Genomic DNA, 14,512 nt, shown 5'->3' with positions numbered 1-14,512 from the left:
CGGGTAGAGGAGAGCAGAAAGAGATAAATATAGAAGGATATAGTGGGTAGAGGAGAACAGGAAGAGCTAAATATAGAAGGATATAGTGGGTAGAGGAGTGCAGGAAGAGATAAATATAGTAGGATATAGTGGGTAGAGGAGAACAGGAAGAGATAAATATAGAAGGATATAGTGGGTAGAGGAGAGCAGGAATAGATAAATATAGAAGGAAATAGCAGGTAGAGGTGAGCAGGAAGAGATAAATATAGAAGGATATAGTGGGTAGAGGAGAGCAGGAAGAGATAAATATAGAAGGATATAGTGGGTAGAGGAGAACAGGAAGAGATAAATATAGAAGGATATAGTGGGTAGAGGAGAGCAGGAAGAGATAAATATAGAAGGATATAGTGGGTAGAGGAGAGCAGGAAGAGATAAATATAGTAGGATATAGTGGGTAGAGGAGAGCAGAAAGAGATAAATATAGTAGGATATAGTGGGTAGAGGAGAGCAGGAAGAGATAAATATAGAAGGATATAGTGGGTAGAGGAGAGCAGGAAGAGATAAATATTGTAGGATATAGTGGGTAGAGGAGAACAGAGCAGATGGCAGGTAATGCTGCTTTGCTCTCATTACATTTCTCCCCAGCATTATTGTTTAGGAAATGGATATTACTGGGGACATAATAGCCTTTACTGGCAATTTCCTCTCATTTAATTCCCCTGGTCCTGCAGTTTCAATCAACTTCAAAGCCAGATGAAACGCTTTGCTGGGTCTGGGAAGGCAGCATCTATGTATCGTCTACAAGAAAAGTAGCACGCCTTGGCAGTCACTGCGCGTGGTTTATTCTCCAAGCAGTGTGCAATGCATACAAAATCAATAGAGCAGTGTAACAATCCATGAGGGGTAAAACTGTACACTGTTTAATGATGTACTGTAATAAAAACACATCTGTCATTGAGGGCGATGTTTCATTTACAGGTAGAGCAGGTAGGCCAGAAGTTTGTCAGTGTATCTGTTATGGGCTACTTGTAAGACCCCATCTTAACAACATGATACAGTGCTTACGGTCTAATGTATCTTGAGTACAGATCTCCTCAGATGTAGAGGCTAAAGTGAAAGCCTGTTTTCAACCTGTTTACCATCCGTCCCTGAGCTTGGCACGATCAATCCCCTAGAGCCACTTCCGTTTAATGTCGCCAATCCACTGGAGATTTACCTTCCAAGGTATTTTTTCATCCTGGCCAACCGGTAGTGCTTACAACACGTTTCATGTTTCTCTTAAGGAAGGATGATAGGCTCGGTTCACACTTTCATCAGCAGATTTCTACAAACAGTACACCGCTGCAGGCTTAGTTGGAATAATGCAACACTGTACTTTGAAGTGAATAATATGTGTGCTAGCAGCATGGGGTTCCAGGGAGGTCACAGGGCTGGAGGTCGTTGCTGGTAGGGAGCTGAGAGAAACTAGGCCTATGATGACATCACTATGCCCAGCTATTGTTTAGCTGGGCATAGTGATGTCATCATAGGCCTAGTTTCTCTCAGCTCCCTACCAGCAACGACCTCCAGCGTGTAGTGGTGGTAAGCAGCAGTCTAGGACTGCAACATTTCAGCCATTCAGATGTCCTGCTTATTCCCTCCTCCACCCGAGATTACTGGAAAAAACAGCCCATTTCAGTAAAGTTACAGGAGTTTTGCAACCTTACAGCAGCTCAATGTGTTTCCCACTGCTGGTCTTGAAGTGCCCTTGTCTATGCTGATTGGAGTGTATTCTGTATACCACCACCCTATCCGTTTCCACTTGTTACACCATTGAAACTGAGTACATGTGTTGTAAGTAACAGGAGATTCTAACATTGGTTGAAATACATGGGGAAAGCATGAGAAAGGTCCGACATACCACAGCTAGACGAACTGAGACCAAGATCTTCAATGTGCTGTAGCTTCTCTGGCTTCATTTCATAGGTTTAATACCAATACAGGGGTGAACCTCCAGTGTGACACCAGATGACAATAACACATGTAGGCTGAAAATATACAGTATATAAGCATGCTTGGATTTGTATTTTTCCAACATGACTTTCGAGAGTAGGTATTGCAATTCAGGACACATCAGCACAGTATTCCTCAAAGGCATCTCATTTTTGCATTTTTTTGCACGCTGACTCTGGACATTGTCGCCTCTTCACGAACAACAACAAAAAATAATTCTATTGGTATCTGCAACATTTGATTTCCCAGAATGCCAGAGGAAGAGTAGAGTGGAACGTTACTCTGCGTTGACAAGTTAGAGAGCGAGGCCCTGACATTTCAAATGCTTACACGTTTTGTACACTATTGAACTTTCCTCTTGCCTTCAAGAAATGTTGAATAAATCACTGAATAAGTCCAGACAAACAACACAACATATTTATTCCTTCACTTTGTGTCCTGCGGTGGATTCAGAGACAAGAATATTGGCAACAATTGTGTTGTGTTTAAAACCTGAGCTGAATGATAGAGACAGAGACTGGCAGATAGAAACAGAGTGGGCTGGTTTTCATCACATGCTTCTCATGACGGGCAGACAGTACGAAACAACCATGGCAACAAACACCAACCGCCACAATTCCAGATGGCCGGAATTCAATTGCCCGGGATTCAGTCACAGGCACATTGTGGTCCTCTGTGGCTCAGTTGGTGGAGCATTAAGCTTGCAATGCCAGGAAGGTGGGTTTGATTCTCACTGGGGAAACCTACATGAAAACTGTACGTCTCTTTGGGTAAAAGAGCTGCTCAATGGCATATGTAATGTGACAAGACCCCTGCATTTCCGTGATGTTCATGAAGATCGTATTCACAGTAAACGCTGTGGATGTAAGCATCTGTTACAAGTCAAAGCTATGTTCTACATCCCATAATAAACCAACCATCTGTTATTGGTAGAAGGTAAAACAGCTTCAGTTTTGTAACTATGGGATCCCACACGTTCTAAGGGGAATGCTTACAAAGAGCATCGTTATTATGTGCTCAAGTCTCCAATCTGGGTTATGAGTTTGTACTGTATGTTGTATGTTTCTACAGGGTTGTGTGGGTAGAACAAGAAACCCTGCAGACAGACATTTCATCCTGTTTGTTGGGAATTTTGTGAACTCCTTCAGGAACACACCTATTCTGGTCCAAAGCAGGGCACCATATAGGGAATAGGGTGCCATTTGGGAAGCATGCCATGTCAGCAAAGTCAGGGTAAAACGCCAGACATGGTCAGTATCAAAACCCCTCTTATAAATTTGTCTCAACCTCGTCCGGATTAGGGGAGGGTTTGCCCGGCCGGGATGTCTTTGACCCATCGCGCTCTAGCGACTCCCGTGGCGGGCCGGGCACATGCACGATGACACGGTCGCCAGTTGTACTGTGTTTCCTCTGACACATTGGTGGGGCTGGTGAGCAGTGTGTCAAAACGCAGTGCGGATTGGCAGGGTCGTGTTTCGGAGGATGCATGGCTCTCAACCTTCGCCTCTCCCGAGTCCGTACTGGAGTTGCAGCAATGGGACAAGACTGTAACTACCAATTGGATTTCACGAAAAAGAGGTAAAAGGTATTTTTTCAGGAACAACTACTGTAGTCTGAATCATTTTAAAAAAATCAGATGCCACACCAAGGATCCGTACCTGAGTAGTACTGTACGTTGGAATGACTATGAATGAAAAGGAGTCGAATTGGAGGAGAATGAAAGGAGTCGTAAACTATTTAAAAACTGTAGAAGGAATAGAAAGAATATTATGAAGTCTGACAGCATTGATGCATCATTGGGGAAACTCTTTCTCTCTTTCCCCCCTCCCCTTTTCTTTCCATCCCTCTTTCTTTAACTCTCACTCTTTCCCACCCCTTATCTTTCTCCCCCATCCCCCCACACCCTCTCTCCCCTCCCCTCCCTCTATTCCCACTGTGTGGTAGAACCCTACCGAGGACAGGCCTGACTTATAGTGAGGGTTTACCCTGTAACACAGCAGTTAAAAGCAGCTATGATGAATCAAGACTTCTCAGTACATCTGCTGTGACAGCTGGAGTCAGAGATGTAGCATTGGAGAGAGGAAAGGAGAGGGAAAGGGGGATACCTAGTCAGTTGTACAACTAAATGCCTTCAACTGAACTGTGTCTTCCGAATTTAACCCAACCACTCTGAATCAGAGAGGTTCGGGGGGCTGCCTTAAGAGAGCTTCACTCATTATGAACAGCTCCGATAGTAAAGACGTCAGCCGGATAGACAACTCTGTCAGAGCTGGCCAAGCCGCGATGAAACCTACAGGCGTATCTCCCATGTTTCAGTCATATAGTACACACGCACATACTTCATGTGGCCAGAAGTATGTGGACACCTGCTTGTCAAATATCTTATTCCAAAATCATAGGCATTAATATGGAGTTGGTCCCCCCCCCCCCTCGAGCATTAGTGAGGTCGGGCACTGATGTTGGGCAATTAGGCCTGGATTGCAGTCAGCGTTCCAAATCATCCCAAAGGTGTTCCTTGGGGTTGAGGTCAGGGCTCTGTGCAGGCCAGTCAAGTTCTTCCACACCGATCTTGACAAACCATTTTTGTATGATGATGACTTGCTGTCCCCAGTCCACCTGACCGTGCTGCTGCTCCAGTTTCAACTGTTCTGCCTTATTATTATTTGACCATGCTGGTCATTTATGAACATTTGAACATCTTGGCCATGTTCTGTTATAATCTCCACCCGGCACAGCCAGAAGAGGACCCCACATAGCCTGGTTCCTCTCTAGGTTTCTTCCTAGGTTTTGGCCTTTCTAGGGAGTTTTTCCTAGCCACCGTGCTTCTACACCTGCATTGCTTGCTGTTTGGGGTTTTAGGCTGGGTTTCTGTACAGCACTTTGAGATATCAGCTGATGTACGAAGGGCTATATAAATACATTTGATTTGATTTGATTTGTATGGACCTCGCTTTGTGCACAGGGGCATTGTAATGCTGAACCAGGAAATGGCCTTCCCCAAACTGTTGCCACAAAGTTGGAAGCACAGAATCGTCTAGAATGTCATTTTTTATTTTTATTTTTTTATTTCACCTTTATTTAACCAGGTAGGCTAGTTGAGAACAAGTTCTCATTTGCAACTGCGACCTGGCCAAGATAAAGCATAGCAGTGTGAGCATACAACAAAGAGTTACACATGGAGTAAACAATTAACAAGTCAATAACACAGTAGAAAACGAAGGGGGGGTCTATATACAATGTGTGCAAAAGCATTAAGATTTCCCTTCAGTGCAACTAAGGGGCCCAGCCCAAACCATGAAAAACAGTCCCAGACCATTATTCCTCTTCCACCAAATTTGACAATTGACACTATGCATTTGGACAGGTAGCGTTTCCTGGCAACCCCCAAACCCAGATTAGTCCGTCGGACTGCCAGATGGGGAAGTGTGATTCATCACTCCAGAGAACACGTTTCCACTGCTCCAGAGTCCAATGGCGGCAAGCTTTTCACCACTCCAGCCGACGCATAGTGAGCTTAGGCTTGTGTGCGGCTACTTGGCCATGGAACCCCATTTCAAGAAGCTCCAGAAGAACTGTTCTTGTGCTAATGTTGCTTCCAAAGGCATCTTGGAACTCGGTAGCGAGTGTTGCAACCGAAGACAGGTGATTTTTATACACTACGCGCTTCAGCACTCGGTGGTCCTGTTCGGTGAGCTTGTGTGGCCTACCACTTCGCGGCTGAGCTGTTATTGCTCCTAGACGTTTCCATTTCACAATAACAGCACTTACAGTTGACCGGGGCAGCTCTAGCAGAGCAGAAATTTGACAAACTAACTTGTTGGAAAGGTTGAAAGTCACTGAGCTCTTCAGTAAGGCTATTCTATTGTCAATGTTTGTCTATGGAGATTGCATGGCTGTGTGCTCGATTTTATACTTTTGTCAGCAATGGGTGTGGCTGAAATAGCCCAATCCACTATTTTGATAGGCTGTCCGCATACTTTTGTGTATATAGTGTAAATAGAATGGAAATGATGGGGGAATAAATAGGATGTGCATCCTCCCAGCCTCCTGGATCCTCCCAGCATTCAGTCTTAGTGCACTCTCACTGTCAGACATAGCTTGAAAGTAGATGTTTTATCCTCTGACATTTACACTAACTTTCAATAAAAATGGATGTTGTAAAGTCTTCTTGTTTGGTGGCCAAATATTGACAGATCTTCCTGAAATGAGATCATTTCAAACAGACCCTCCATCACCTCAGGGCATGCAGCTGTAACTACAGACAGAGCTAGCTAACTCAGCAACTCCAATAGGCACCCAAACTGTAAACCAACCGCACAGAAGACATGTTTATGGATAGGATATGTTATCGTGGCTTGTCTAGGGGGTCAGAGGTTTGAATCCGGCCTACTGGCCTACTGACACAACCTCTCTGTATCTTTCCCCGCTGTCATCCTCTATCTCTATCTGTTCAGTCAAATCAGAAAATACATTCAAAATAGGATGTTGCAGGCACAGTGCATCCTAGGTGTTGTTTGAGCTTCGAAGAGGTGAAAACTAGTCATGTGGAGTCGTCAGAATTTTGTCCTTTCTCTGAACAGAATTCTGATTGTCACTTGTCAGTGTTTTTTAATGACAACATTTCCACCTTCCACTAGTTATTTTCCTCTCTTGTCTTCCTCCCTCACTAGAGCAATGTGGCGTGTTCTCACTTCTTCCTCTCCCGGGTTGCATTGCCTCATATGTGACAAGTCATTCTCTGTATCCACCGAGCTGTCAATCATACGTTCAGGTTGCATCCCAAATAGTGCACTACTTTTGACCAGGCTATGATCAGTAGTGCACTATATAGGGAAAAGGGTGCCATTTTGGACCCACACACTCAATCAATAATTCAACGCTGTGTTTTTTTCCATCTATCACATAGGAAGAAGGCCATGATAAGGGGGCTGCAGGACGTTGCCATGGCCAAACACGGTGTGGATTTGGAGTTTCAGGCATTAAGCTGCACAGGTATGTACATATTAATATACTCATTACCTTGCCTTTGGGGGGCAATTGGGAGGTAGCGGGGGTATGTGACCTGTATGTACAGAGGACACTGGAGGAACTAGAGAGCCCAGAAAAACCTCCAGACATAGGGTTGTGTCCAAAATGGCACCCTGTTCCCTATGTAGTGCACTACTTTTGACCAGGGCCAATAGGTCAAAAACAAGTGCACTATGTAGGGAATAGGGTGCCTTTTTGGATGGCTTTTCACTATGAACTGGGATCAGTCTAATGGAGTCTGTTTTCTTTCCTTGTAAATGTTTCCCCTTGCCCATTTGCCATGGACTCTCTTTTTATGGATAACAGCATGTCAGCATCTCAACATCTCAGCATCTCAGCATCTCAACACCTCCCACCCACCACCCACCACTCCTCTCCCCCAGGAACACCCAAAATACACAACCCGTTTTAATCATGTTCCATTTGATTCATTCTCACAGCCGACGGAGAGCGACAGCCTTATTAATCATATTCTGCCCTCACCGAGAAAACGGTGGGTGAAACGACCGCGGGAAACATATTGTCGCTTGTTTATACACTAAATTAATTTCTCTCACAACCACGTCTTGTTTCAGAATTAGATTAAATCCGCCCCAGGTTAAGGAATATTCATGGTTTGCGTGTTAATCCTTGTTTCGTCTTACTCCTCAGTGTATTTCTGTAACGGTTGGTAGCAACAGGCCAGATCCAGATATGGTGATGAACAAACTCCATGCAACATTGGTTTAACACAACATGTGTTAGGAGAATAGAGAAGAATTTAGCCAAATATAGTAGAGAAGAGAATAGAATAAATCAGTACAGAATAGAATTTGATAGAATAGAAAAGAATAGGACAGAATATAATAGGATAGAATAGGATATAATAGAATGTGATAAAATAGAATATAATATAATTGAATAGAATAGGATAGAAAATAATATGATAGAATAGGAACAGAATAGAACAGGAACGGAATAGAAAAGGATAGAATATAACAGAATATGATAGAATAGAACAAGATAGAATAGGAACAGAATAGAACAGAAACAGAATAGAATAGAACAAAATAGAATAGTATACAATAAAATACAATGACTTTATCTTCCTTCTTAGAGTGGATGGTTGTCACATGTTTTCAAACAAAGAAACAGCACAACAATAGCCATTGTTGTGGTACAAATGAACTTGGAATGTACTATGTGGTTTGCCTTCCAGCATTTGTAGATTATGTACAAATAAAGATCCTATTTAAATGCATTTCTGCAGTGTTCAGTATAGTTTTCAATGTAATTGTGCATTTCAAGTCAATAGCAGTGCCAGTGTTTGTTTTTGATAGGTATGAAATGTATTTTTTCAGCAATATGCTTTCCTGTTTCCCCACTGTAGTCAGTGGTACTGCATTCCTGGTCAGGTATTCACACACACACATGCATGCACGCGCATGCGCACACACACACACACACACACACACACACACACACACACACACACACACATACACACACACACACACACACACACACACACACACACACACACACACACACACACACATACACACACACACACACACACACACACACACACACACACACACACACATACACACATACACATACACATACACATACACACACACACACACACATACACACACATACACATACACACATACCTCCTGCAGCCTACACAGAGGACTCTTCTAGCTGGGTCATGTCACTGGGCAGCACCATGCCCATTCAGCCCTGGCAGGTCTGTTATCAGGCAGCCTTTAAATCTGTGAGCTCAGAGGTTAATGAATTACTCTTGACCATACCTGGGCCTTGGCAGACACTGGGGCACAGCCGGACTGGCATGCACTGGCACGCACTGGCACAGTGAAGTGGCATGGGGAGTCTGTGGCTACCAGAGTATTTGTTATTTCCCTGGTGTATCATCTCAGGGATCTCACTATCGATGAACAGCATCATTGTAGGGCTGAGAGAATATAAGAATATGCATTTAAAGGGCGTGGAGTAGGTTTAATGACCACCTAAGCTGATTGACCACTTGAAATACTATATTTAAACCCCTCTGTATTCAAGTTGTATCTAAACCTATGATTTTCGTATGCTGCCCAGTGGAAGTTTTGTCATTGGAGTCTCTAGAATACCTTGGATGCCAAGTAACTAGGGGCAGGTGACAACTCTAGCAGGATATTCTTATGTTCTCTCTGTATCTCTCTCTTCCTCTCTCTGTTTTAGCACGGCCCCTCCCTCAACTGGTTGGCATCCTACTATGGCTGTATGACAGTTATCTCCATAATTACAGTCATTGTCAAATCATTAAGAATACACATTGTGCTCAACATGACTCACTTTGCATTAAATCAGAGGCTGTCCCTTGGGCACCACACAATAAGGATTGGGACAGCTCACTCAGTTAAGCAGTAAGGATAGGACAGCTCATCTACATGGTGTTGGAGGGGACAGCATACATGGGGAGAGCAGGGTGGTGGACACAGGGGACCACCACAGGGGCTGAGGATAGAGGGAAAGAGGGGACGAGAGAGGGATTGTCTCTCTCTGGTCAATCACCAAGGGAAGGACAACTTTATTAGGGCCTATCCAGAGCCATACATAGAGGATGTTGTATAGTATGGTATGGCATATTATAATATAGTATAGCGTAGTATAATACAGTATATTACAGCATAGTACCGTGAAATATAGTATATTATAATATCGTTTAGTATAGTATAGGATAGAATTGTATAATATAGTATATTACAATATAGTATAGCATAGAATAATATAGTATAATATAGTATAGAAAATAATAATGTATCATAGCATATTACAGTGTTGTACAGCATAATATAGTATAGTAGAGTATAGTATAGTAAAATATAGTATAATTTAGTATAATATAGTATAGCATAGCATAGTACACTACAGTATATTATAGTATAATATAGTATAGTATAATATAGTATGATATAGTATAATTTAGTATAGTATAGTAGAATATAGTATAGTAGAAAATAGGATAGTATATTACAGTATAGTAGAGTAGAGGATAGGATAGTATAGTATAATATAGTTTAATATAGTATAGAATAGTGTGTTATAGTATATTACAGTGTAGTACAGTATAATATATTACACTATAGTAGAATATAGTATAATTTAGTATAATATAGTATAGCATATTATAGTAGAGTATAGTATAGTATATTATAGTATAATATAGTATGATATAGTATAATATAGTATAGTATAGTAGATAATAGTATTGTATATTACAGTATAGTAGAGTACAGTAGAGTAGAGTATGGTATAGTATAATATAGTTTAATATAATATAGAATACTATATTATAGTCTAGTCTAGTCTAGTATAATAACAACCTCAATGTGTGATTTTGTAGAGTACAGTAGAGTAGAGTATGGTATAGTATAATATAGTTTAATATAATATAGAATACTATATTATAGTCTAGTCTAGTCTAGTATAATAACAACCTCAATGTGTGATTTTGTTCTCAACATTAGCCTCCGTTTGACAATGGGTCTTAAACAGTATATGACATTGACTCTAGGCCTATCCATCCATAGTACACTACAGTATATTATAGTATAATATAGTATAGTATAATATAGTATGATATAGTATAATTTAGTATAGTATAGTAGAATATAGTATAGTAGAAAATAGGATAGTATATTACAGTATAGTAGAGTAGAGGATAGGATAGTATAGTATAATATAGTTTAATATAGTATAGAATAGTGTGTTATAGTATATTACAGTGTAGTACAGTATAATATATTACACTATAGTAGAATATAGTATAATTTAGTATAATATAGTATAGCATATTATAGTAGAGTATAGTATAGTATATTATAGTATAATATAGTATGATATAGTATAATATAGTATAGTATAGTAGATAATAGTATTGTATATTACAGTATAGTAGAGTACAGTAGAGTAGAGTATGGTATAGTATAATATAGTTTAATATAATATAGAATACTATATTATAGTCTAGTCTAGTCTAGTATAATAACAACCTCAATGTGTGATTTTGTTCTCAACATTAGCCTCCGTTTGACAATGGGTCTTAAACAGTATATGACATTGACTCTAGGCCTATCCATCCATTCTCATTGCTGCTGCTCTGTCCAACCCTACAGCAACAGTCAAAGTGGGACCATCACACAGTCATACATGTAGCGCAGCATATCATTACAATAACGGCCCAGGGCATACATAGCTCATCCTCACCATTGGCGTTGTGTGTGTAAGTGGATGAGACATGACATTGCCTAATGTTGTCATGTTCATTTGGTGTGATTGTTTTTGCATGTGTGCTAAATCATGTTCGATCCACATCAGATCGCCATCAATCAAAATGATTCCATGTAACTATGTTTGAGAAGTCACATCATTCAAATCAACTCATCATCATTCCATAACTTGTAACTGTCATGCTAAGTACATTACATCAAGCTAATGATGTCTCTTTCACTGTTATTATGTGTGGTCATAAGTATGCTAGCCTGGTTAAATGAGACCGAACGCTGTGCTCGCCATTGAGGGAAGCATTCAGTCTGGTTTAATCAGGCTATAGCCACACAGGGTGGACAGTCAGATGTAACGCAACATAATTCCATCCAACGGCACACAAGTGCCCATCGTCAATCTAAAAACAAAAGGAGATATGTTTTTACAGTTGTTGCTGTAGTATAGACAGCAGAACAGTCCAAGATACATATTTAATTAGAACAAACAGAGGATCTTCTAAGTAAAATGATTTGACCAGTGGAGGCTGCTGAGGGGAGGAGGGCTCATAATAATGGTTGCAATGAAGTCAATGGAATGGTATCAACCACACGGAAACCACGTGTTTGATACCATTCCATTGACTCCATTCCAGCCATTACTATGAGCCGTCCTCCCCTCAGCAGCCTCCTAAACAACACAAGAATCAGTCAGCAGCAGTCTGAAAGGCTTGAGGAGTTAGCCTGCAGTGGGCCTTTCCAAAGCTCTCCATGCCCACATACAGACAGGCTGACATACTGGCTGACCTAGCCTAACCTAACCCTCGAAGTGTGGGGTGAATCCTCTGAAGAACCGCCCTCTGACTAAAACCACTTGTTTACCCTGCACTCCCATGTTGACATCCAGGCCACAGTGACCCAAGGCCAGGTTGACATTCAGAGCCTTACCCACCATGACAATACTGTTCCCTGGTCAGGGATGAAAGGAGGGCTGGTCTTTCTGGAGAGAGAACCAGGAGGTGGGGACAGGGACAACAGCTCCATTGGGAGGAATGAAGAGAGGCAATGTACAGTTGAAATCGGAGGTTTACATACACCTTAGTCAAATACATTTAAACTCAGTTTGTCGCAATTCCTGACATTGAATCCAAATAAACATTCCCTGTCTTAGGTCAGTTAGGATCACCACTTTATTTAAGAATGTGAAATGTCAGAATTATAGTAGAGAGAACAATTTATTTCAGCTTTTATTTCTTTCATCACATTCCCAGTGGGTCAGAAGTTTACATACACTCAATTAGTATTTGGTAGCATTGCCTTTAAATTGTTTAACTTGGGTCAAACGTTTCAGGTAGCCTTCCACAAGCTTCCCACAATAAGTTGGGTGAATTTTGGCCCATTCCTCCTAACAGAGCTGGTGAAACTGAATCAGGTTTGTAGGACTCCTTGCTCGCATACGCTTTTCCAGTTCTACCCACACATTTTCTATGGGATTGAGGTCAGGGCTTTGTGATGGCCACTCCAATATCTTGACTTTGTTGTCCTTAAGCCATGTTGCCACAACTTTGGAAGTATGCTTGGGGTCATTGTCCATTTGGAAGACCCATTTGCGGCCAAGCTTCAACTTCCTGACTGATGTCTAAGATGTTGCTTCAATATATCCACAAAATGTTCCATCCTCATGATGCCATCTATTTTGTGACGTGCACCAGTCCTTCCTGCAGCAAAGCACCCCCACAACATGATGCTGCCACCCCCTTGCTTCACGGTTGGGATGGTGTTCTTCGGCTTGCAAGCCTCCCCGTTGTCACGCCCTGCCCTTAGAGATCCTTATTTATTCTCTATGTTTGGTTAGGTCAGGGTGTGACTCGGGTGTGAAAATCGATGTGGTTCCCAATCCGAGGCAGCTGTCTATCGTTGTCTCTGATTGGGGATCATATATACGTTGTGATTTTCCCTTTGGGTTTTGTGGGGTGTTATTTTTTGTTTCTGTTTAGTGTCTGTTACCTGACAGAACTGCTCGCGGTGTTATTTTGTTTTGAGTGGTTGATAATAAAATCATGAACACTTTCCACGCTGCGCTTTGGTCCTTTAGACGAGAGCTGTTACACCCTTTTTCCTCCAAATACAACGATGGTAATTATGGCCAAGCAGTTCTATCTTTGTTTCATCAGACCAGAGGACATTTCTCCAAAAAGTACGATCTTTCTCCCCACGTGCAGTTGCAAACCGTAGTCTGGCTTTTTTATAGTGGTTTTGGAGCAGTGGTTTTGCTGAGCGGCCTTTCAGGTTATGTCGATATAGGACTCGTTTTACTGTGGATATAGATACTTTTGTACCTATTTCCTCTAGTATCTTCACAAGGTCCTTTAATGCTGTTCTGGTATTGATTTGCACTTTCGCACCAAAGTACGTTCATCTCTAGGAGACAGAACACGTCTCCTTCCTGTGTGGTATGATGGCTGTGTGTTCCCATGGTGCTTATACTTGCGTACAATTTTTTGTACAGATGAACGTGGTACCTTCAGGCATTTGTAAATTGCTCCCAAAGATGAACCAGACTTTTTTTTCTGAGGTCTTGGCTGTTTTCTTTTGATTTTCCCATGATGTCAAGCAAAGAGGCACTGAGTTTTAAGGTATGCCTTGAAATACATCCACAAGTAAACCTCCAATTGACTCAAATGATGTGATTTAGCCTATCAGAAGCTTCTAAAGCCATGACATAATTGTCTGGAATGTTCCAAGCTGTTTAAAGGCACAGTCAACTTAGTGTATGTAAACTTCTGACCCACTGGAATTGTGATACAGTGAATTATAAGTGAAATAATCTGTCTGTAAACAACTGTTGGAAAAATTACTTGTATCATGCACAAAGTAGATGTCCTAACCGACCTGCCAAATCTATAGTTTGTTAGCAAGAAATTTGTGGAGTGGTTGAAAAATGAGTTTTAATGACTCCAACCTAAGTGTGTGTAAACTTCCGACTTCAACTGTATGTTGGCAGAGAGGGAAGGAGGTAAGATATGTTGGCTAAGAGGGAGAGAGGGAGGGAGGGGTTTGGTTAGTGTAAAGCTGAATATAGTGTAGCGTATCATGATATATAGAGATAAAATGCAGTCAGCAAATACAGGCATGTATACCTATTGTTCTACTGCAGTTGACATGATGTATTGTGTAAATATTGTGCATACATCCCTTAATAATGATACATATATACATTATTCCTCTAGGGGAGAGTAGAAGATGGGTTGACACCATGGTCC

At 41.4% G+C, this 14,512-nt stretch overlaps 1 protein-coding gene across 1 annotated transcript in view; it reads right to left on the bottom strand.

Annotated features, from left to right (window-relative positions):
- Window positions 1-12,204, bottom strand: part of LOC116359854 (extensin-3-like) — a 29,439-nt gene extending 17,235 nt beyond the window's left edge. Inside the window, exon 1 of the mRNA XM_031813730.1 lies at window positions 12,132-12,204. Within this exon, the coding sequence (XP_031669590.1) occupies window positions 12,132-12,204 (73 nt within the window). The remainder of the gene's footprint in view (window positions 1-12,131) is intronic.
- Window positions 12,205-14,512: the final 2,308 nt, after the last annotated feature.

Source organism: Oncorhynchus kisutch, unplaced genomic scaffold, assembly GCF_002021735.2.
Source record: "Oncorhynchus kisutch isolate 150728-3 unplaced genomic scaffold, Okis_V2 Okis06b-Okis10b_hom, whole genome shotgun sequence".
NCBI classification, from domain to species: Eukaryota; Metazoa; Chordata; class Actinopteri; order Salmoniformes; family Salmonidae; genus Oncorhynchus; species Oncorhynchus kisutch.
The sequence above is the reverse complement of the archived record's forward strand: the minus strand, read 5'-3'. Positions and strand labels throughout refer to the sequence as shown.